The 24,918-nt window shown below is 52.3% G+C and overlaps 1 protein-coding gene across 1 annotated transcript; it reads left to right on the top strand.

Moving 5' to 3' along the window:
- Positions 1-21,612: 21,612 nt before the first annotated feature.
- Positions 21,613-24,163, top strand: LOC103697736 (uncharacterized). The gene has a single exon (XM_008779659.6). It carries the CDS (start codon positions 22,141-22,143, stop codon positions 23,791-23,793), a length of 1,653 nt encoding a protein of 550 aa, XP_008777881.2. The 5' UTR covers positions 21,613-22,140; the 3' UTR covers positions 23,794-24,163.
- Positions 24,164-24,918: the final 755 nt, after the last annotated feature.

Below are 24,918 nucleotides of genomic sequence, written 5' to 3'. Positions count from 1 at the left end.
AAATCTTCAAAGAGCAAATCGGCCGGAACATGGAGGTGTACGTGGACGATATGCTGGTGAAGAGCCGCCATGCAGACCAGCACATCGTGGATTTGGAGGAGACTTTCACCACCTTGCGGAAGTTTCGCATGAAGCTGAACCCAGCGAAGTGCGCTTTCGGCGCTTCGGCCGGGAGGTTCCTCGGTTTCATTGTCAACCAGCGGGGTATCGAAGCCAACCCGGACAAAATCAAGGCCATCCAAGGTATGTCCCCTCCGACCAAAGTAAAGGAGGTTCAGGAGCTCGCTGGAAGGGTCGCCGCGCTTGGACGATTTGTGGCAAAATCGGCCGAACGCTGCCAACCATTCTTCAAGGTGTTAAAACGCCCGAAAGACTTCCTCTGGACGGCCGAATGTCAAGCAGCATTCGACCAGCTCAAAGAATACCTGGCGTCTCCTCCCCTACTGTCCAAGCCGCAAGAAGGGGAGATGCTTTACCTCTATCTGGCGGTCTCCCCAACCGCGGTCAGTGCGGTGCTGGTTCGGGAAGAGGCAAAGCTCCAGAAGCCTGTGTACTACATCAGCCGGGTCCTACGGGATGCCGAGACGCAGTATACGAAGGCTGAAAAGATCGCCTTCGCGCTGCTGACCGCGACCAGGAGGCTTCGCCCCTATTTCCAGGCTCATTCGGTCACCCTCTTAACCGATCAACCACTACGGCAGATCCTCAGCAACCCCGAGAATGCGGGACGACTGGTGAAGTGGGCAGTAGAACTCGGTGAGTTCGACATCCGCTACCAGCCTCGACCCGCCATCAAGGCCCAGGTGCTCGCGGACTTCCTCGCTGAGTGCACGGTGCAGGAGGCGGAACCTAGACCGCCTGAAACGCCCAGCCTCGACCTTCCGATCTGGACGCTTCACATCGATGGGTCGTCGAACCCCGAGGGTGGAGGGGCCGGGCTGGTCCTTACCAGTCCTGATGGAGTGATAGCCGAGTATGCCTTGAGGTTTGGATTTCCAGTGACCAACAACGAGGCGGAGTACGAGGCCCTAGTCACGGGACTCAAACTCACCAGGGAGCTCGGCATTCGGCGTTTGAAGGTCTTCACCGACTCCCAGCTGGTGGTCGGACAGGTTCGTGGAGAGTTCGAGGCCCGGAGCCCGACCACGCAGGACTACGTCCGGAAGGTGCAAGCACTCATTCCCGACCTCGGCAGTGTCGACATCCAGCAGGTCCCCAGAAGCGAAAATGCCAGGGCCGACAGGTTGTCCCGCTTGGTGGGCACAGAGGCGCACAACTTGTCGAGGGCAATCTACCTGGAGACCCTGGATGCCCCGAGCATCGACGAGGCTGGAGCGGTGATGGCGATTGATCCGGAGCCGTCTTAGATGGACCCGCTCGTCGCCTACCTCGCCGAAGGGATCCTCCCTGAAGACGAAGATCAAGCTCGGCGACTTGTCAAGAAGTCCGCCCACTACGTACTCTATGAAGGGAGGCTGTATCGGACCTCGTTCACCGCCCCCCTCTTAAGGTGCCTCCGCCCCTCGGAGGCGGCCTACATCCTCGGCGAAGTCCATGAGGGCGTCTGCGGATCGCACTTGGGGGCTAGGTCCTTAGCGCACAAGATCATGAGGCAAGGCTATTATTGGCCTACCTTGTTGGAGGGCTCGAAGGATCACGTACGGAAATGCGACGCCTGCCAGCGCCACGCCAACGTCCAGAGAGTCCCTTCTGTCCCCTTGGCACCAATCACCGCGCCCTGGCCCTTCGCACAGTGGGGAATGGATATCCTCGGACCATTCCCCGTCGCTTCAGCCCAGCGGAAATTTTTGATTGTTGCAATCGACTACTTCACCAAGTGGGTGGAAGCAGAGCCGCTGGCCACTATCACGGAGGCGCAAGTCCGGAAGTTCGTGAAGAAAAACATCATTGTCCGATTTGGGGTACCTCGGGTCCTCATCACGGATAATGGTCGACAGTTCGACAACAAGCATTTCCGTGACTTCTGCGAGGAGTTCGGGATCGAGCATCGGTTCACATCTGTGTCGCATCCCCAAACCAACGGTGAGGCCAAGGTCACAAATCGGACAATCCTCCAAGGAATTAAGGCGCGAATCGGTCGGACGGGGCAAGCTTGGGTCGAAGAACTCGAGAATGTCCTTTGGGCGTATCGGACCACGCATCGGACCCCTACCGAGGAGACGCCTTTCAGCCTAACCTATAGCACGGAAGCGGTTATTCCCGTGGAGCTCGGACTCCCCTCGCCCCGGGTGGCCGCGCACCGACCCGAGGCCAATTCGGAGCAACTCCGAGGGAACTTGGACCTCTTGGAAGAAGCAAGAGAAATGGCACAGGTTCGGATGGCGATGTATCAGCGGAGGGTGGCCCGATATTATAACTCCAAGGTCCGACCAAAACTTTTCAGAATCGGAGATCTGGTGCTAAGGCGAGCCAAAGCATCTCAACCCGCAGAAGGTGGGAAGCTGGCGCCAAATTGGGAAGGCCCGTATAGGGTTCGCTGGGTAAACCGACCTGGCTCCTACCAGTTGGAGGCCCTAGATGTCGAGAAATTCCGAGAAGCTGGAATTCCGCTAACCTGCGGGTGTATCACCAGTAGAATGACAAAGCCAGGAAGACAGTTCGAAAAATGTACAATTCTTTTCATTTCAATAATTCCTGGTTACAACGGTGTGTTCGTGTGATTACAAAGAATTCCCAGAGGGGAATTGGGGAATAAAGAAAACAAGGAAGAGGTGGAGACTCCGTGGAGCCGGAGATCTGGGATCCCGAACCCTCCATCCGAAGCAGCTGCAATCCCACCGGGCGTGGGTGCTTCTCCCCGGAGGCGCCATCAACGCCTCACGCAAAAGACAAAGAGCCGGCGCGGACGAAGAAGAAGTGGACGAAGGGGGAGTTCCCGCTACCTCCAGAGGAACGCCACCTCCAAGGGATATTCCGGTCCTCCCCAGGAGAAGGGGAGGGAAGGAACACAAGGGAGAAGAGCGCGAGGAGGCGCGATCCCGGATGAAGCGTCTGGCGCAGAGCTCAATCGGGAGGCGGGACTGAAAGGAGGGGGGATGTGATCCCGGATGAAACGCCTAGAGCGGAGTTCCGCCGGGGAGAACCTCCTTGTTGATCCCAGATGAAACGGCTAGTTGGCGGAAGTCGCGAGGGGCGCGCCTCCCGTTCCTCCGGCGGGGGTCTCCCAGCCACACGCCGGAGAGAAGGTCCACGATCCATGGCAACCTGAATAGCTCCGGCTTGGCAGGCTCCACCGCGCCTGCACTTATATTTATAGCCAAACTGTGGCCCCCCGGTCGTTCCGATGCGGGTGGCTCCAATAAAGGCGGGCGCACCGAATCCGGAGCCGTTCTAGCTCTCGAGGCGTATCCTCCCACGATCTCCTAAGCGTCGTTCTCCTTAATTGCATTCCTCATGCAGGACACTCCGGACGGTGTGTATCCCACGGCCCACGTATCTCCGCTCGCGCCCAGGCCGCATCCGCCTCGAAGAACGCGCGTATCGCGGCCGCTTAACTGACACTCCTTGCAAGCAGCAACTGGCGATCCGATTTCCCAGGTAACGCCTCAATTAGCATTTAATACCCTTCTGGTGTTCCCCAGGCGACGCTTGGAGAAGAGGAGAAACACGATCGTAGCTGGCCACGGAGAAATCCCGTCGAGCGGCAAGCGACAGGCGCGTGGCCAACGAGCGGAATTTCCCGAGGCTCGGCCCTCGGATGCCAGGCTAACCCGATGATCATCCCGGGAGCAGACTAGCCTGAAGCCCCGACCGGTCGCCTCGGCTTGCGCCAGCCTTGGCCGACCAACGAGCGGAATTCCCCGAGGCTCGGCCCTCGGATGCCAGGCTAACCCGATGATCATCTCGGGAGCAGACTAGCCTGAAGCCCCGACCGGTCGCCTCGGCTTGCGCCAGCCTTGGCCGACCAACGAGCGGAATTTCCAGAGGCTCGGCCCTCGGATGCCAGGCTAACCCGATGATCATCCCGGGAGCAGACTAGCCTGAAGCCCCGACCGGTCGCCTCAGCTCGCGCCAGCCTTGGCCGACCAACGAGCGGAATTCTCCGAGGCTCGGCCCTCGGATGCCAGGCTAACCCGATGATCATCCCGGGAGCAGACTAGCCTGAAGCCCCGACCGGTCGCCTCGGCTTGCGCCAGCCTTGGCCGACCAACGAGCGGAATTCCCCGAGGCTCGGCCCTCGGATGCCAGGCTAACCCGATGATCATCCCGGGAGCAGACTAGCCTGAAGCCCCGACCGGTCGCCTCGGCTTGCGCCAGCCTTGGCCGACCAACGAGCGGAATTTCCCGAGGCTCGGCCCTCGGATGCCAGGCTAACCCGATGATCATCCCGGGAGCAGACTAGCCTAAAGCCCCGACCGGTCGCCTCGGCTTGCGCCAGCCTTGGCCGACCAACGAGCGGAATTCCCCGAGGCACGGCCCTCGGATGCCAGGCTAACCCGATGATCATCTCGGGAGCAGACTAGCCTGAAGCCCCGACCGGTCGCCTCGGCTTGCGCCAGCCTTGGCCGACCAACGAGCGGAATTCCCCGAGGCACGGCCCTCGGATGCCAGGCTAACCCGATGATCATCCCGGGAGCAGACTAGCCTGAAGTCCCGACCGGTCGCCTCGGCTTGCGCCAGCCTTGGCCGACCAACGAGCGGAATTCCCCGAGGCGCGGCCCTCGGATGCCAGGCTAACCCGATGATCATCCCGGGAGCAAACTAGCCTGAAGCCCCGACCGGTCGCCTCGGCTTGCGCCAGCCTTGGCCGACCAACGAGCGAAATTTCCCGAGGCACGGCCCTCGGATGCCAGGCTAACCCGATGATCATCCCGGGAGCAGACTAGCCTAAAGCCCCGACCGGTCGCCTCGGCTTGCGCCAGCCTTGGCCGACCAACGAGCGGAATTCCCCGAGGCACGGCCCTCGGATGCCAGGCTAACCCGATGATCATCCCGGGAGCAGACTAGCCTGAAGCTCCGACCGGTCGCCTCGGCTTGCGCCAGCCTTGGCCAACCAACGAGCGGAATTCCCCAAGGCTCAGTCCTCGGATGCCTGGCCTAATGCCGGAAGAATTTCCTGAGGCCTAACCCTCGGATGCCTGGCCTAGCGCCGGAAGAATTTCCTGAGGCCTAACCCTCGGATGCCTGGCCTAGCGCCGAAAGAATTTCCTGAGGCTTAACCCTCGAATTTCTGGCCTAGCGCCGGAAGAATTTCCTGAGGCCTAACCCTCGAATGCCTGGCCTAGCGCCGGAAGAATTTCCTGAGGCCTAACCCTCGGATGCCTGGCCTAGCGCCGGATGAATTTCTTGAGGCCTAACCCTCGGATGCCTGGCCTAGCGCCGGAAGAATTTCCTGAGGCCTAACCCTCGGATGCCTGGCCTAGCGCCGGAAGAATTTCCTGAGGCCTAACCCTCGGATGCCTGGCCTAGCGCCGGAAGAATTTCTTGAGGCCTAACCCTCGGATGCCTGGCCTAGCGCCGGAAGAATTTCCTGAGGCCTAACCCTCGGATGCCTGGCCTAGCGCCGGATGAATTTCCTGAGGCCTAACCCTCGGATGCCTGGCCTAGCGCCGGAAAAATTTCCTGAGGCCTAACCCTCGGATGCCTGGCCTAGCGCCGGAAGAATTTCCTGAGGCCTAACCCTCGGATGCCTGGCCTAGCGCCGGATGAATTTTCTGAGGCCTAACCCTCGGATGCCTGGCCTAGCGCCGGAAGAATTTCCTGAGGCCTAACCCTCGGATGCCTGGCCTAGCGCCGGAGGAACTTCAAGAGTCAGGAGTCGGCGAGGCGCTACCGAGAGTTAAAAAGAGGAAGGATGAAAGTGAAATGAGGAAACACTCTGTTTGCATTAACTTTCGTTGCACCAGGGCCGAGACCCATACAACATGGCAAAACGCCAACATACAAAGAAAAGAACAAAGAAAAATACAGAGGGTCAGCTTGGAGGAACCCCTGGGTCGAGAACGGCGAGCACACCCGCAAGGGGTAGGAAAACAGTTGGAGAATCAGCAGGCAATGGCATCGAAGGGGAGTCGAGGAGGGAGACCCCACTCAGGTCAATTTCGGGGTATCTAGCGGACACCCTCGCCAGGCCTTCATCGAAGCCTAAGACAAAGGAGTCGGACCCCGCGTCCGACATGTCACGGATGAACTCGGCGGACTGACGATAGGCCTGTACCGCCTGACGCCCGATTTCCGCGCTCTTCTCGGCCAGCGCCGCCTCCGCTCGCTCCGTAATCTGAGCTTTCGCCTCCATGACCTTCACCACAATCCGGTCGTCCGCCTCGGAGGAGACCCTCAGCAGATCGGCCCGAGGCTCCATGTGCTTCGCCTCGGCAGCAACGCGAGCAGCCTCAGCCTCCTCCAGGCGCGAATGAAGCTCCTGATTGCTCGCGCGGGACTCCTCCAAGGCCGATTCCAATTCGGCCAGCTTGGCTTCAAGAGATCGGGCTCGGTTGCGGGCGTTGTCGGCTGACTGCCGGGCCTTCTCCCACCTCTCCCGGAAGTCGGCAGCCTTCCGGGACTGCTCTTCGGCCCGCTCCTCCGCCTTCCTGATCTCGCCTTCGAGACCCGAGGCAACCTTGAGTTGCTCCTGAGTCTCCAACAGTTGCCTCTCGAGGGCGGCGAAGCCGAGTACCCGCTCTTCGGCCACCTGGAGCCTCGTCTCGAGGTCCCTGGTCGTCCTCCCTGCCGCAGCCTGGCCTCCCTCCTCTACAGCTTTCAGTCGGCTCTCGGCCCTCGCCAGAAGCCTCGCCTGTTCCTCGTGGCTTTCCTCCAGACGGATCATGTACTGGGCGAGCTAAGAGATAGAAAAAATGAGGGTGTCAGGCGGGGATCAATAGAGCCTATAAATGACGAAAGCGGTCAGAAGAACACTCACCGACATGAGACAGACGCAACTGGCAGCTCCGACGTCAGGGATCCCCATCTGCCGGACCCGCCTACGGTCACTCTCCAGCAGCACCGTCTCGATGAGGTTTCGGGCGCCGGCGAAAGTGAAGGCTGACCCCGACTTCGCCCCGGAGCCGGACGGTGGTTCTACGGCCTTACCCTTACCCATTGCTTGGGGGAGAGTCATGCTGACCGTGCTCGGGGCGGGGGCCGCTCCAGAAATCGACAGGGTCCCGCTCGGCCGGGGCCTCGGCGCGCTCCTTCTCGTATCATCCGAAGCCGACCGAGTCGAAGGCCGGGCTGGGGACCGATTGCGTCCGACCCGGCCGTCTCGGGCGCGCCCGGGTGACGCCTCCGGAAAAGCGGTAGTCTCATCACCGGAGGGCTGATACGGCGTCAACTGTCGGTCCGAGCCCGCGGCGCCCCCCTGATCGGTGGGTCCGGACCCGTCTGTCGGCGTCGGAGTCGCCTGCTGGCGGGACTTCTTCGCCGGTGGGACCCCGCTCGGAGGAGTCCGTTTCTTCCTCCGGACCGCTTCCAGTAGGGACGCCCTACTGACAGCCATCGCCTTGTCCGACCGCATGACGTCGTCGATTTCTGCAAAAAGGACGAGATGGTCGGAGACTGAGAAACTGATGGAAAGAAGAAACGAAAGAGAAGAGCTAAAAAAGAAGTGGTGGCGGGCTCACGGTCGGCGGGGACCGAGCTCAGACCGACGTTCACCAAGGCATCCTCGGAAATAAGGCGGGCACCGGGGGAAGCCGGCCCTCGGCAACCAGCCCCCTCAAGACGGCAACGCCATCGGACTCCTCCCTCGACAACCTCGATAAGCCGATCGGGGACTTCATCGGCGTCTCCCAGGTTGTCCCGATTCCCCAAGAGGGATCTACGTCAATGAAAAAGAAACGCTCCTTCCAGCCGTGAATGGAGGAAGGAGCATCCTTGACGAGGCCGCACCCTCGCCGCACCCCGAAGCACCACCACCCTCTGTCCCGGGGGTGGCCGTTCAGGCCGTAGCATTCCCAAAAGACATTCAGGGTGGCGGGAACCTCATGCATGCGGCAGAGAACCTGGAAGGCCGTCAGAATACCCCATGAGTTCGGCACCAGTTGCGTCGGCGCCACTCTTAAACCCCGAAGCACCTGCACGACTAAGTCCGAGGGGGGAAAGCGGAACCCAGCCCGAAGGATGTCCTCATTGATGGCGACCTTCCCTGGAGGAGGATGGGACATCCTCTCCTCAGGCCCCGGGAGCGTAATGTTGCAGGCTTCGGGAAGGTGGTACCAGGCCACAAACCTATCTAGGTCTTCAGGGACCAGCTCCGACTGAATGCGGTCCGCCCTTACTTCGTCCATCCCTGATGGCCAGTGAACCTACGGTCAGGACGGGGTCAAGAGGGGGGAAGGCACCGGAACGACTGGAGTACACTAACACGAAAGGAGAAAGTACGGAGAGCCCTAAATTGAAGAGTGGGGCAACTCACCGAAAAGGAAGGAAGAACGGCTCCGAGAGCGTCAAAGGAGGAGCGAACGAACAGTTCGGCGGCAACGGCAGCGGCACAAGGGAGAAACTTGAAGATGCCTGTGAAGAGAAAGGCGGCCGGGGGAGGGCCCCCCGGTTAAATAGGTGGAAAGGCGGGTGACACCTCGGTGACGCCAGAGGACGCCTGGCTGCCGAAAGTTTGTTCGCGCCCCAAAGGCGAATCGACGCCATTAAGGAAGGATGTCCGCCGAAATCCGCAGACCGCCAGATCAGCGACAACTGCCATACGCCATAAAGAAGGCGGGAAGCTCGGAGCGCGCGCGCCTTTCCGAGGGATGGCGGCAATCTCGAAGCATCACTCCCTTCACCCGTTCCCCTCCTGGTTCCAGGCTCGGGAGTGGGGGGCTACTGTTACGGGGGAACTTAGCCACCACGCCCCACGTGACCAGCGCGCGCGCCCAGGAAGACTACGGCTGCCCCTTGATCCAGCAATCCGACCTCGGGTCGGATATCTTCGGCTCCGCAGCCCGACCCCGAGTCGGCTGCCCCTTGATCCAGCAATCCGACCTCAGGTCGGATATCTTCGGCTCCGCAGCCCGACCCCGAGTCGGCTGCCCCTTGATCCAGCAATCCGACCTCGGGTCGGATATCTTCGGCTCCGCAGCCCGACCCCGAGTCGGCTGCCCCTTGATCCAGCAATCCGACCCCGAGTCGACAATCTCTCGACAACGACAGACTGTTCCTCTGAGGCACGCCGCGGCCCCCTGCTCCACTACTCCCTGCAACGGCCGTATCCGGCGCTGCCCCACGATCCCCTGTAACAGCCGTACAAAGCGGAGCTCCACTATGCCCTGCCATGGCTGTACCCAGCGCTGCCCCACGACGCCCTGTAACGGCCATGTCAGTGGCAGCCCCATCGTGCCACACGATGACGAATCTCCGAAAAAACCCCCCAGCCTGATATATATGAGGCTGGGGGGGAAGGGGGAGGGTAAGATATATCTTCCAGAGTATCAACTCACCTACTACCTTCTCCTTCTCCTTCTCCTTCGATCTCCTCTGACTTGATCGTCGGAGGGCCCCCACTACCCCGGTGGTGGTGCGAGGCTTGTTTGCAGGTTTCACGGCGGAAGGCGGAGCGCAACCAAAGCAACTCAAAGGGAACCCCGTTCACATCGCTGTGCCAATCGTTCTCGGTTTGGACCACCAGCAACAATAATCATTAACATTGAGGATTCCATCTTTACTTAACCTGTTCATCCTGTTTTTATTAATATGACCTAGCCTATGATGCCAAAGGTAGACATCCGTGACATTATCTATTGTAAGGCGCTTATTGGACTTGTACATCACATGAACAGACTGTGACAAAATGTAAATGCCATTACTCAGAATTTCATTCATTACAGCAACACCATTGTTGTCGGCGCCCCACGCCGGAACCCACTCACACCAGCGCCGCTACCGACGTCGGACAAGCAAGAGAGATACAAACGGATAAGCACTCTCTCGCTCCCTCGACTCCGGACTCAAGGATCACCTCTTCGCTCCGCCTACGAAGGGCAAAAGATTACCCCGTGGTATCAGTAGGGTAAAACACTTGAGCACCGCAACGGATTATCAAAGATCAAAGGAAGAAGAAGGAAGAAAATAGCAAAGCAAACACAAAGATGTAACGAGGTTCGGCTACAAATAGCCTACGTCCTCCACCGCTCCAAATCTCAATAAGGATGAACTGATTACAGAGATAGCACACACCCGAACGATCACAAGCGATCGATCACAAGAGATTCACACAGAATTCCCTTTGCACAAGAAGTAGGATCCCAATCCTCTTCTTCTCTAGAACCCTAGCCTCACAAACAAGAGTATCTCTCAAATATACGGCCAATCCCCTTTTTTTTTAACCCTAGGGCTCTCATGAGTCCTATATATAGTCTCAAGACCTTCAGATGATCATAGCCGTCGAAACGCCAACAAAACACCAAAAAAAAAAACTCATCCGTATGATTTCCCGCGAGCCCGAGTCGACTCGGCTGAAGTCCGAGTCGACTCTGGCACGTCTGAACAACTTCCAGTTTAACTGGCACGATCTCGAGTCGACTCCACTGTATCTCGAGTCGACTCGACGATGCTCCGAGTCGACTCGACTGTAGTTCGAGTCGACTCTGACAGTCCAGACAGAAACATGGTTTTTGCGGCTTTCTCCTCTCGGGTCGACTCGACAGACCTCGAGTCGACTCGACTGTTTCCGAGTCGACTCGACTGTAGCTCAAGTCGACTCCGACAGTCCACCAGACGGAACTATTCAGAATTGATTCTCCTTCAATTCTCTTCATCACTAAAGGTCTCCACATACCCCAACAATCTTCCACTTGGAGACCTTGGGTATATTCTCTTGTTACTTGGTTCTCCTCTGTGCTCCCACTGAAACTGGATCATCCTAGTGAAATCGGTACGATGCCTCCTCAACGTCTTCAAGCATGAAGACCAGCAGAAGCTGAACAGCTCCTCAGCTTCTCCACCGTGACGACCTTCGTCAACATATCTGCAGGATTCTGACTTGTATGAATTTTCTCCAACTTGACGAGTCCCTGCTCGAGCAATGACCTCACGAAGTGGTACCGTATGTCAATATGCTTCGTCCTTGAATGAAAAGCTGAATTCTTCGCCAGATGAATTGCACTTTGACTGTCTGAATATAACATGCAATCCTTCTGTTCCTTCCCAAGCTCCTTCATCAAGCCTTGAAGCCATATTAGTTCCTTGCACGCCTCTGTGGCTGCCACATACTCCGCCTCCGTAGTCGACAATGCAACAACTGGTTGCAACCTGAAAATCCAACTGACGGCTCCACTGCCCAAGGTGAACAAGTACCCTGTCGTGCTTCTCCTGCCGTCCAAGTCTCCTGCCATGTCTGAGTCCACATAGCCCTGTAACCGGATCTCAGAACCTCCATAGCACAATGACATGTGCTCAGTGCCTTTCAGATACCTCAGTATCCATTTGACCGCGCGCCAATGCTCCAAGCCTGGGCAGCTCATGAAGCGACTCACAACTCCCACTGCTTGAGCAATGTCTGGTCTCGTACACACCATAGCGTACATCAAGCTCCCCACTGCCGATGCATACGGGATTTTTGACATATTGAGCTCCTCCACCCGCGTCTTCGGACTTTGCCCTTTTGAGAGCTTAAAATGGGCACCCAGCGGTGTGCCAACAGGTTTGGCACCCTCCATGCAGAATCTCCTGAGTACTCGGCTGATGTACTCTGCCTGAGATAGTCTGAGGATATGTTTAGACCTATCTCTACTGATCCGCATCCCAAGGATCTGTTTTGCTGCTCCTAGATCCTTCATTGCAAATTTTCTTGACAGCTTCAGCTTCAATTTTGCAATCTCATGCATGCTAGCTCCTACAACTAACATGTCATCAACATACAATAGCAAGATAATGTAAGATGTACCGAAGTCCCGGAAGTAGCAACAGTGATCCTCCTAACATCTCCTGTATCCTATCTCAAGCATGTAACTATCGAACTTGAGATACCATTGTCTGGGTGCCTGTTTCAAACCATAGAGGCTTTTCTTTAGTTTGCAGACTAAGTCACCCGTGCCAGCTGCAATGTATCCCTCCGGCTGCTGCATATATATCTCCTCATCGAGATCTCCGTGGAGAAAGGCCGTCTTCACATCAAGCTGCTCTAAGTGAAGATCCTCTACTGCCACCATGCTCAGCACCGCTCGAATAGTACTCATCTTGACTACAGGAGAAAAGATCTCTGTGAAGTCGATACCTGCTCTCTGCTGAAATCCTTTTACAACCAGCCTGGCCTTGTATCGCTTCTTCCCGCCTTGCTCTTCCTTCAGCCTGTAAACCCATTTGTTTGACAGTGCTTTCTTCCCCTTGGGCAGATCCACCAAATCCCACGTTTGATTCTGCTCCAATGACTTCATCTCATCATCCATGGCCAACTCCCACTCCTTCCTGGTATCAACCTCCAATGCCTCCGTGAAGCATTCAGGTTCGCCATTATCTGTGAGCAGCAAATAACTAAGAGTCCCATCATACCTTTGAGGAGGCTTCCCATGAGTACTACGAGTGGACCTTCTTAGTTGTGGAGGGGGTGCCAATGCTTCAGGTTCTTGCTCTGACTGAGTCTTCTGACCAGAATTTGTAGACTCCTCTTCAGGATCCACAAAACACGGCTCAACAGGTTTTGTTTCTGATTCAGTGCTCTGCTGCATTTTCTCATTGAATACCACATCATTACTACGAATGATCTTCTTGTGTTCGGGATCCCAAAGTCGGTACCCAAATTGTTGACCTCCGTATCCAACGAAAATACACTTCTTTGATTTGGCGTCTAGTTTGCTTCTTTGACTGGAATCAACATGGACATAACTGGTACAACCGAATACTCGTAAGTGCGCCAAATCAATCTTCTTCGCTGTCCATGCTTCCTCAGGAATCCCAAATTCAAGTTTCTTTGATGGCCCTCTGTTGATCAAGTAGGCAGCAGTGTTAACTGCTTCCGCCCAAAACTGCTGTGGCAATCCAGCATGTATCCTCATACTCCTGGCACGCTCATTAATTGTTCTGTTCATCCTTTCAGCAACTCCATTTTGTTATGGTGTTCCTGGAACTGTCCTTTGCCTGACGATCCCAGCATCTGCACAGTAGTCCTCAAACTTCCTGCTACAATACTCACCACCGTTGTCCGATCTCAGGCATTTCAACCTCTTTCCTGTCTCGAGTTCTACTATCGCCTGCCATCTCCTGAAGACCCCAAATACCTCTGACTTGTGCTTCAAGAAGAACACCCAAAGCTTCCTGGTAGCATCATCAATAAAAGTAACATAGTACTGAGATCCACCAATGGAAGAAACTGGTGCAGGCCCCCACACGTCCGTGTGCACGAGATCTAGCTTTTCTTGCTTCCGAGGTTTACCTTCTTTGTTGAATGAAACACGCTTCTGCTTTCCGAGAACACAATCCTCACAGAAGTCCATCTCAACACTCCTGAGACCCTGCAGCTTTCCCAACTGGTGCATCACCTCCGGCCTCCAAAGCTCTCAAGTTGGAAGAAAGCTACAATTTATTGGCCCAAGTTTAAAGTTCAAAGGATTCAAATTGGAGGAGTAAAATCAAAAGAAAAATTCAAAAGAACAGTCTTCGAGTCGACTCCAGTGGAATTCGAGTCGACTCCGGAGAAGTATGAGTCGACTCCAGAGAAGTATGAGTCGACTCCTAGGAGTCACAGGCAGAAAAGTCAGAGAGCAGTTTTCGGGTCTGAGATTCGAGTCGACTCCAGTGGAACGCGAGTCGACTCCGATGGTTGGTAGGTCGACTCCAAAGAAAGCAAGAGTCGACTCTCAGCGGAACACAAAGAAAAAGTCAGAGAGCATTTTTGGGACTCTGAGATTCGAGTCGACTCCCGCATTGCACGAGTCGACTCCGAGACTCCGCGACCATCAACAGACAGAAAACCAAGTTACTGCCTCTGAGATTCGAGTCGACTCCCAGACAGCTCGAGTCGACTCCAAGGCAGCGCTACACCAAGATGGCAGAAGGCTGTGTTTCGCAAACTGAGAGCCGAGTCGACTCCAAGAAAGTTCGAGTCGACTCCAAGACTGAACGAGCCAAAAGACAGAGGATCGGGAGTTCGGGCTCTGAGATTCGAGTCGACTCCCAGGACAGTCGAGTCGACTCGAGAGGACAAAATTCAAAATTGGATCCACGGACTTCAGTGGATGAGCCGACTCCGAAATTGCCAAGTCAGCTCCAGAAGTTGGCGAGTCGACTCCAGGTTAAGACGAGTCGACTCCCAGTCGAGGCAAGCACATTAATTCAAATTTGGAACAGTGGCCGAGTCGTCTCCGGTAAAACACGAGCCGACTCCTGCAACAGGCGAGCCGACTCCTGATCGCGCGAGTCGACTCCGATCCCAACGGTAACATTGTCAGGAAATGCAGACTGTGTCCAACGGCTCTTTTTCTTGTCTCTAATGGCTATATTCTTGTTTCCACGCCATCTAAAGCTATAAAAACAAGAAGAGAGCTAGGGGAGAACTCATGGGAGTGGGAGAAAACATTTAGGGAAGAGATTCCAAGGGAAATCTTCCATAAGCACAATAAGGGCCATTCAAAGTGAAATAGAGAGAAGAAGAGCTTCCAAGTGTATCCCAAAGCTTCCTCTCCATCCGTGTGCTGCCACAGTGATCCTCTACTTCGTGCCAAATCAGAAGAGGGTCAAGTAAAGAAGAAGTCGAACTCCTCCATCTTCAAAACTCGTTTGAGGGCTTCTCTTTACTCTATTTGTTTATATTGTTATATTTGCTTGTTTAAGAAGCTTTGATTTGTTTTTATTCTTTGTTTTAATATCTTGTAACTTGATTCAATCAAGGGATTGAATCAAGGAGTTAAGGTTTGTTGGTGAGCCAAAGAAAAACCAACGGTGTTAAGGTTTGTTGGTGAGCCAAAGGGAAAAACCAACGGTGATAGGTTTGTTGGTGAGCCGAGGGTAAAACCAACGTGTAAGGGTTTGATTGTGAGCCCGGAAAAACAATCGGGGGAGGTTCTAGTCGGTGAGCCTGGAAAAACCGACCGAGTTCGTTGTGCGCTCGTAAAACAACAAGTTGGGTTGTGAGCTTGTAAAACAACCGGCTGTAATCGGTAGGATTATAGTGAAATTCCCAAGAGGTCTTGGGGAGTGGATGTAGGTGCTGGGGTGCACCGAACCGCTATATGTCCTTTGTGTTTGTAATGCCTCTAGTTATTGTCTAACTAACACACTTACTTACTTAGATAAATTGCTTGCTTAATTCTTATCCGCACATCCTTTAGTTGCAAGCATATTTAATCAAGTCGAAGTCTATACATCAAACCCTTGCTAAGTTTAACTTTCACTGTGCATCTATACAACTTAGCATAGTTAATCAAAAAGTTTTAGAAGTAGCATAAAAGTTTTAAAAGACCCAATTCACCCCCCCTCTTGGGTTGTATCTACTGGGCAACAACCTCCAGTCCCTGATAACTCATGTGCCCAAGTCTACAATGCCATAACTTGGTGTCCACATCTGCTGCAACAACTCCAATAGAGTTCTCCGTGCCGTTGGTGACATAAAGTGTCCCAACCTTCTTGCCACTAGCCACCGTCAACGAACCTCTGGATATCTTCCACTGATCAGCTGTGAAAGTAGCCTTGTACCCCTGGCTCGCCAACTGTCCAACAGAAATCAGATTCCTCTGCAGTTGAGGTACGTGCCGTACGTCCTCAAGCTCAAGTGAAGATCCAGAAACCAACTTCACTTCCGTGCTTCCCCTTCCTTGTATGGTGCAAGGCTCTCCATCCCCTAGGTAGACTTTGCCAAAGTCTCCCTTCTCATATCCTCCAAGAAGCTTCCGTTGGGATGTAGCATGGAAAGACGCGCCCGAGTCTATCACCCAAGACTCGTCACAGGTAGACAAAGATAGAACGAGGGCATCCATATCACCGTCTTCAGCAAGATTTGCCAGATCCTTGCTGACTCCTTCGGTGTGGTCGCCTTGCTTCCCTTTAGGAGATTTGCAATCCCTCCTAAAGTGCCCCGTCTTCCCGCAGTTCCAGCACTTCGCTCCCTTGTTCTGAGGTGCTCGAGACCTGCTGGATCTCGACTTCGAGTCGCTTCGAAATCGACCGTCCTTCTTTTGTCTTCCCCGGTCAGAGGTGTTTAGTGCACTTCCAGACGACTCCGTAGCTCCAGAAGATTTCCTTCTTGCTTCTTCACTCAGAAGCACTCCCACAACGTCATCAAAAATCAACTTCCCCGTTGCCGAAGAGTTGCTCACCGCCATCACCAGGCCCTCCCAGCTATCAGGCAATCCGGAGAGGATTAGCAATGCCCGAATCTCATCGTCAAAACTAATCTCCACTGACTCCAACTGGGCCGTGAGTCCATTGAACTCGTTGAGGTATTCTGCTACGCTGCCGCCATTTTTCATACGAAGATTAAACAACCTCTTCATGAGAAATACCTTGTTTGATGCTGAGGGTTTCTCGTACATCCGCGACAATGTTGCCATCAACTCCATCGTCGTCTTCTTGTTTTTGATGTTGAATGCCACTTGGGATGCAAGTGACAATCTGATGGTGCCGAGCGTCTTCCGATCGAGGACCTCCCAGTCTTCATCGGACATCTTCTCTGGTTTCTTTGCTCTACCTCCAAGAGGTAAATAGAGATCCTTCTGGTAAAGGTAATCTTCTATTTGCATCTTCCAAAACCCGAAGTTCGTGCCATTGAACTTCTCAATTCGCAACTTCCCTTCATCCGCCATTGCAGAATAACCAACAGCTCTGATACCAATTGTTGTCGGCGCCCCACGCCGGAACCCACTCACACCAGCGCCGCTACCGACGTCGGACAAGCAAGAGAGATACAAACGGATAAGCACTCTCTCGCTCCCTCGACTCCGGACTCAAGGATCACCTCTTCACTCCGCCTATGAAGGGCAAAAGATTACCCCGTGGTATCAGTAGGGTAAAACACTTGAGCACCGCAACGGATTATCAAAGATCAAAGGAAGAAGAAGGAAGAAAATAGCAAAGCAAACACAAAGATGTAACGAGGTTCGGCTACAAATAGCCTACGTCCTCCACCGCTCCAAATCTCAATAAGGATGAACTGATTACAGAGATAGCACACACCCGAACGATCACAAGCGATCGATCTATAAGAGATTCACACAGAATTCCCTTTGCACAAGAAGTAGGATCCCAATCCTCTTCTTCTCTAGAACCCTAGCCTCACAAACAAGAGTATCTCTCAAATATACGGCCAATCTCTTTTTTTTTTAACCCTAGGGCTCTCATGAGTCCTATATATAGTCTCAAGACCTTCAGATGATCATAGCCGTCGAAACGCCAACAAAACACCAAAAAAAAAAAACTCATCCGTATGATTTCCCGCGAGCCCGAGTCGACTCGGCTGAAGTCCGAGTCGACTCTGGCACGTCTGAACAACTTCCAGTTTAACTGGCACGATCTCGAGTCGACTCGACGATGCTCCGAGTCGACTCGACTGTAGTTCGAGTCGACTCTGACAGTCCAGACAGAAACATGGTTTTTGCGGCTTTCTCCTCTCGGGTCGACTCGACAGACCTCGAGTCGACTCGACTGTTCCCGAGTCGACTCGACTGTAGCTCGAGTCGACTCCGACAGTCCACCAGACGGAACTATTCAGAATTGATTCTCCTTCAATTCTCTTCATCACTAAAGGTCTCCACATACCCCAACAACCATTCCAAATGATATTGCAATAATCCTTTTTTATTGATATTTCATAACCATTTTTGGCCAAAAGGCCTACAGAAAAGACATTCAACAAAAAACTTGAACAATAATGACAATCACTAAGGACATTTACATGAGAGCTAAATAAAAGTTTAAGAATTCCTAAAGCTAGAACTAGAACAGTTCTTCCATCTCCAACATTCAGGAATCTTTCTCCTTCTTCAAACCTCTCACTGACTTGTAGTCCCTGCAACGAATTGCAAATGTTAAAAGGACTACCGGTATCTAATACCCAAGTCAAATTATCACAAATAAAAAAATTGCAAGGTGTTATCATATAAGTATCTTGGTTGGCAACTGATTGCCCACTTTTCTTAGGCCTGTTCGAATCAAGGGATGCAGTGTAAAGAGGACAATTCCTCTTCCAATGTCCTAGCTTCTTGCAAAAGAAGCACTCCGCCTTACTCTGATCAGCCTTTTTCTTCTTTGTCTGGCTAGGCTGAGCATGATGCACATTTTCCTTTTGTTTTTTATTTTTCTTCTTCCCTTTCTTAAAGAGACGACCCTTGGAAGATCCTCCCACTAAGTTCACCGTCTTCTTCAGAAGTTGGTGATCATTCTCAAACGTCTGTAATAACCCCAACAATTGGTGATAATTCACTACAGGTTTCGTCATACAAATGAGTGAGAAAGGGACGGTATGATCCAGACAATGAGTTTAGTATGGCATCCTTTCCCAATTGATCATGAAGGGAAAAGCCAAGAGAGCTTAGACACTCGATCAACTCAATCATGTACAGTACATGATCAGTTACCGAGGTCCCATCTTTCATTCGGGCGTTGAAGATGGCCGGATCCGTTATCACATAAAGGTCCATTCATGCTCTAGCACAATTTTCAGTTTTCTATACCAATTATTGAAGTTGGGACCAGTCAACTTATCATTATCCAATAATGAGCGAAGTGACAAACTTGTAGCCATTTCTGTATATATGAAAATTTGGCTATTTCATTATATCAAATCCCGCAGTCTCCGCCGTGAAATATGGGGACGCTAAATTCCTCCGAAGCTATATCAATCGCTTCAATACCAAGATATTGGAGGTCTGCGATTGGATTAAACAACCACGATGACTTCTGTAAAAAATGGGGTGAGACCCTCCCGTTTCTACTTTTGATTGAAGAAGAAACCTCCAAGATTCTGGCTGAGTTACTATCTCGAGCAGATAAATATATAATGGTCGAGGAGGCTCGGAGGAAGGTGACTTGGAGTAAGAACAGTAAAAGGAAAAGCTAAGAAGAAAAAGAAACGTGGAGAAGAAAGCCTAGGGTGAATAAACGGGCTCCAGGCGCATGAGGAGCTAGCCCACCATCTTGTCGGAGAGATTCTTTTACTGGAGAACCAATCCACTGTTTTTGGTAACCAATCGTGCATCTCGAAGATCACGAGTGGACATTTCACCTACACATCTCTCTCCAAATATCTCACTCATTCGTCATGCGGTAATGAAAATTGTTTATGATTATAGCTGAGCTGTCACTAGTTGAAAGAAGAGTTTAAAATTTGAAGGACTCTCTACATGTCTCTAAAATTAACCTTATAGCATATTTTGATTGGTTGGTCAGAAATTTGTGGCTAGCTCTTATTCATAGATCTATTCTATGGGGCAGTTCCGAAACTATCAAAAATGATCTGGTACTACCAAGATGTTCATAGTGGGTATAGTTCAACAACAAAGAGAAAAAAGAGTAGCCCCTAGGCTGATCTCGACTAGTAATCCCCTGGGCCTCTAGCGTTCAACGAAGAAGCGTCATGTAAGAGGTTTTAGGCATCATGTAAGTAGTTTTACTTTTGTCTCCGAAAGTTGCCGAGGCACCTATCCATTTTCGGATGAAGAAAAAACACCAAGATGGCAAACAACTCTCAGAAACAACCTACAACCTGTATAAACAAGGCTACTAACTAACCAACCGCAAATAAAGGTTAAAAATCAAAGCCAGTGTAAACGCTCCCTCCCTCTAGTCAGAAATACATTAGGAATTTTTTCATGAAAATATGATTTTCATGTTTAATTAAAAAGTCTTTCCCATGAGAAACATGAGAAAGTTACTTTTTCGTGAGCCGAAAATTACTCTATTTTTATTTTTTTCCAAAAAAATCCTTCAGCATTAAAGAGGTATTAAAGATCTAATTTTTATTAAGAGTATAATAAAAATTATACATAATTTTTTCAAAAAAATGAATGGTCAACCAAACATAAGCATTCTGAAAATCTGTCACTTTTCCATGGTCAACCAAATATGCTTAAAATACTTTTCTAAGCATTCTCTTCTCAAGAATCTATTTTTCAAAAATTATATTTTTTTTAAAAAAATATTTTCTACGAACCAAACGAGTTCTTCGTGACTGCTTACAAGGGTTGCACGTTGGTAGTAGAAACGCTCGGGTATAAACATGGGTTATCTTAGTAGCGTTGCTAATTTACTTGGTTATCGTTGAGTACGAAGAGTAGCCCCTAGGCTGATCTCGACTAGTAATCTCCTGGACCTCTAGCATTCAATGAAGAAGCATTATGTAAGAGGTTTTAGGCATCATGTAAGCAGTTTTACTTTTGTCTCCGAAAGTTGCGGAGACACCTATCCATTTTCGGATGAAGAAAAAACACCAAGATGGCAAACAACTCTCAGAAACAACCTACAACCTGTATAAACAAGGCTACTAACTAACCAACCGCAAATAAAGGTTAAAAATCGAAGTCAGTGTAAACGCTCCCTCCTTCTAGTCAGAAATATATTAGGAATTTTTTCATAAAAATATGATTTTCATGTATAATGAAAAAGTCTTTCCCATAAGAAACATGAGAAAGTTACTTTTCCGTGAGCCGGAAATTACTTTATTTTTATTTTTTTCCAAAAAAATCATTCAGCATTAAAGAGGTATTAAAGATCTAATTTTTATTAAGAATATAATAAAAATTATACATAACTTTTCTAAAAAAATGGATGGTCAACCAAACATAAGCACTCTGAAAATCTGTCACTTTTCTATGGTCAACCAAATATGCCTAAAATACTTTTCTAAGCATTCTCTTCTCAAGAATCTATTTTTTAAAAATTATATTTTTTTTAAAAAAATGTTTTTTACGAACCAAACGAGTTCTTCGTGACAACTTACAAGGGTTGCACGTTGGTAGTAGAAACGCTCGGGTATAAACATGGGTTATCTTAGTAGCATTGCTAATTTACTTGGTTATCGTTGAGTACGAAAATATGTAGAACCCAGTCATCGGGCGGCGTACTTAATTTATTTGATTATCGTTGAGTACGAAAATATGTAAAACCCAATCACCGGGCGGCGTACTTAGCAAAACATTGCCAAATTTGTCATACTGGTTTCTTTTTTTTTTAATGCGAGAGCGGGTAAGTCTTATGAGACAGGGACACGTACCAAGGGGAAGATGTGATACTGGCCTAATTATTCCATCTACGGGAATCGTTGGCTAGTTAGTGGGGCAAGGGACCGTGTTTCGGTGGTCCGCCAGATCACGGTTTGCGTATGCATGAAGTAATTTACTTTTGTTGGCAGCCGAGGGGCTGCAAGCAACGGAAAGGGAGACGAGGAAAAAAAAAAAGGCGGGCGAGATAAAATGGTGGTTTTTAGTTTTTAATTCCGGAGGATGATCGATGGGGATGGCCATTTCGATCTACGGGAATCGTTGACTAGTAGTGGGGCAAGGGACTGTGTTTCGGTGGTCCGCCAGACCACGGTTTGAATGTACATGAAGTAATTTATTTTTGTTGGCAGCCGAGGGACTGTAAGCAACGGAAAGAGGGAGGAGGGGGAAAGAAAAAAGGCGGGCGAGGTAAAACGGTGGTTTTTAGTTTTTAACTCCGGAGGATGATCGTCTGATCGATGGCGATGGCCATCCGAACGCGACACATCAACGCCATCTGCCAGCATCCAGCGAATCACCCTGTTTTCGAAATCCTGTGGATTTTAAATCTGTCAACTCGGCAAGGAAAACCATGGGTGCAGCAGTCTTGGTTTTGGGAGCGCCAGAATCAAATAAGTGGTCCGTGGGCCCGTTCATTTCCAAGACGAAGGCCATCTGGTCTCTTTCTTCGCTCTCTGTGGGGGGGAAGGAAAAGAAAACAGCTACGTGCTTTACCACCAAACCAAAAACCGGCGGCACCCACGACTCCGTTCTGCCCACGAGGAGCGGCAAGAGAAAAATAGCATTTGAAATTCCAGAGCTACCCCCGTAGTCCTCTCCTTGCTTCTTTTTTTCGTCCTCCTGTCGGGAGGATCGTAAAGAGTGCAGATGCAGCGGAAACCGGATCGTTTTAAGGACCTCGCTGTGCAAGTCCGCGCTGGAATAGTGATCTTTCTTTTGTTTCAGTGCGCGTGAATTCGTGCGTCCCTCCCACCCTTCCTTCCATCCGTCCTGTGTATTTGGTAGAGGAGAAGGTAAGGTTGTTCAGCGGCATACGAATAGCATGGAAGGAGGCGGCGGCATGCCTGGAGGAATGCTGCCGAGTAGCATGGGCTCCACCGGATTGCTGGGACTGGAGATGCCCCTCCACCAGCAGCCGCAGCCGCAGCGGCAGCCGCAGCAGTTCCTCCACCCTCACCAGCAGCAGCACCCCATCTTTCCGTTCCAGCCCCCCCAGTCGGGCAGCGACGCCGACCACCAGATGAGGCATGCCTCCTCCTCCTCCTCCTACACCCCCTACGGTGCCAGGGGGAAGCAGCAGCAGCAGCATCTGACGCTGAGCTCCGAAGACGAGCAGCAGCCCGGATTCGGGGACGAGGGCGACGGGGCGAGGCGGGTGTCCTCGCAGTCGCCGACGCCGTCTCCGTGGCAGCGGATGAAGTGGACGGACAGCATGGTCCGGCTCCTTATCTCGGTGGTCTACCGCGTGGGGGACGATGGCGGGGGCGGGGGCGGGGGCGGGGGCGGGGGCGGGGGCGACGGGGAGCCACACCAGCCCCACGTGGCCGCCTCCGCCTCCTCCGCGGCCAAGGGCAAGAAGGGACCGGCGGCATCGGCTTCGGCGACCTCGGCGTCGGCGCTGCTGCAGAAGAAGGGGAAGTGGAAGTCAGTGTCGCGGGCGATGATGGAGAAAGGGTTCTACGTGTCGCCGCAGCAGTGCGAGGACAAGTTCAACGACCTGAACAAGCGGTACAAGCGAGTGAACGACCTGCTGGGGAAGGGGACGGCGTGCCGCGTGGTGGAGAACCAGGCCCTTCTCGACACCATGGACCACCTTTCCCCCAAGGCCAAGGAGGAGGCCCGCAAGCTCCTCAACTCCAAGCACCTCTTCTTCCGTGAGATGTGCACCTACCACCACACCACTGCCGCCGCCTCCTGCGCCGCCGCCGCGCCCTCTCCGCAGATGCAGCCGCCGCCTCCACTGCACGTGGATCAGCAGCAGGAGCAGCAGCTCTGCTTCCACCACCCACCGACCGCGGTGTCCGTGGGGGGGAAGGGAGGAGCCGCTGCGGTAGAGGAGGATGGCATGGTAACTCATGAGGAGGACGAGGATGACGATGATGACATAGCTTCTGAGGAGGAGGAGGAGGACGACGACGACGACGAACAGGAAGAAGACGAGGACGAGACGGATTGCCACCACCACAACAAGCACCGTGCTCACCACGGTGGCGGCCATCAGCAGCAGGGGAAGCGAGAGGAGGCAGCGGAGGACGAGGATAGCAAGGGATTGGTGGGGGGCCCAGGCCAGGCAGAAGAGGCAAAGAGGGCCCGTCGAATGTTCTCGGGGGCCTCTTCCCCGCTCTCGCTGTCCCTGTCATCGCCATCTTCGACATCTACGTCGATGCAGAAGCTGAAGAGCGAGCTGATGGGGATGGCGGCCGGAGGCGGGGAGCCTCAGCAGCGGCAGTGGCTGAAGCGGAGGGCAGCGGAGCTGGAGGAGCAGCGGGTGGGGTACCGGAGCCGGGCCCTGCAGCTGGAGCGCCAGCGCTTCAAGTGGCTCCGCTTCAGCACCAAGAAGGAGCGTGAGATGGAACGGATGAAGCTCCACAACGACCGCCTCCGCCTCGAGAATGAGCGAATGCTGCTTCTCCTCCGGCAGAAGGAACTCGAGCTCATCGGTGGTGGGGCCGACAACCACCTCCAGCGGCAGTAGCAGCAGCTGATGCTTCAACCCACCACCAATGCCAGCCACAAGCGCCCCACCGCGGATCACCACCTCAACGCAGCCATCGATGATACCTCCACCGCAGTCTGAGTCCATAAAACAGAGACAGGACAACCAGAGTCTAGAGGACATGGAAGCACCTCCGCCCCGCCTGAACGATCGACGTGTACATGCCCTATCTAGTTCTGTTATCTGCTCGATGACGTCTCTGCAACGTTAGTGAAACAAGCAAACGCAAGAATGATATGATATGATTACATTGTATATATATATATATAATATATTCATTTGTTGTGCTTGTTTTCTCTGTAATTTTCTCCCGTGCTATTGAAAACTCGAGTAATGGTAGATTTCAAAATCATATTCTATTTGGATATTTGTAACAACGAGCACGAAGGAATTTACTTGTTTCGTATCTGGCCTGAACTCTGGGAGTATTGGGCTCTATTGGCACAGCCCCGGCTGCTGCTGGTGAGTAACGCGAGTTCATTAATACCTTACCTCGAGTGACGGTTGTTCTTAGAATTAAGGGAGCCAGGACGCTTGACCTGGACCACATTACCCTGCAGGTAGGCCTCAGCTCATTTCCCCGTCCCAGTTACCTCTAGAAAGCTCGCTATAGCTCATTTATTTTCATTTATGCTTTGCAAGTGAGAAGTGATGGGCGGTCGCCTGTCTTTAATCAACATGTAATTCTAATGCATGCCTGTTGCTGCAATTTGATAAAACAACATAACATGGAAAAAAAGAAGACAAAGCTAAGAGAACAAGGGGAGGGGAAGGGGGGGAGCGAGCAAGCGAGAGAGTGAGAGAGAGAGAGAGAGAGAGAGAGAGAGAGTCGAAGTATAGGGCCTGTGTATATCCAATTAAGGCTCAGTTGAAAATCTGATCAACAATGACATATGGAACAGGAAAGCAGAAGGTGACACTGATGGAAAAGGAAACAGAAGAGAAAAAATGTCGAAGATCTGAAAAGCAAAACCTCAAGAATCCATGACAGGAAATGCCGTGCGAGTCCAAAATAATTCATTAGAAATGAATTGTCAGTTTTAAGGAGACCATGTAATTGAGTTCTAAAAGAAAAAGGTAAGTGTTGCTGGAAATTGGACCCGC

Source organism: Phoenix dactylifera, chromosome 13 (genome assembly GCF_051530095.1).
Source record: "Phoenix dactylifera cultivar Ajwa chromosome 13, Ajwa_hap1_PhDact_Kaust_v1.1, whole genome shotgun sequence".
Lineage (NCBI taxonomy): Eukaryota > Viridiplantae > Streptophyta > Magnoliopsida > Arecales > Arecaceae > Phoenix > Phoenix dactylifera.
The sequence above is the reverse complement of the archived record's forward strand: the minus strand, read 5'-3'. Positions and strand labels throughout refer to the sequence as shown.

Bases quoted from the DNA above. Each gene is read 5' to 3' on its own strand.
- LOC103697736 (XM_008779659.6), top strand. From the start codon at position 22,141: ATGGAAGGAGGCGGCGGCATGCCTGGAGGAATGCTGCCGAGTAGCATG.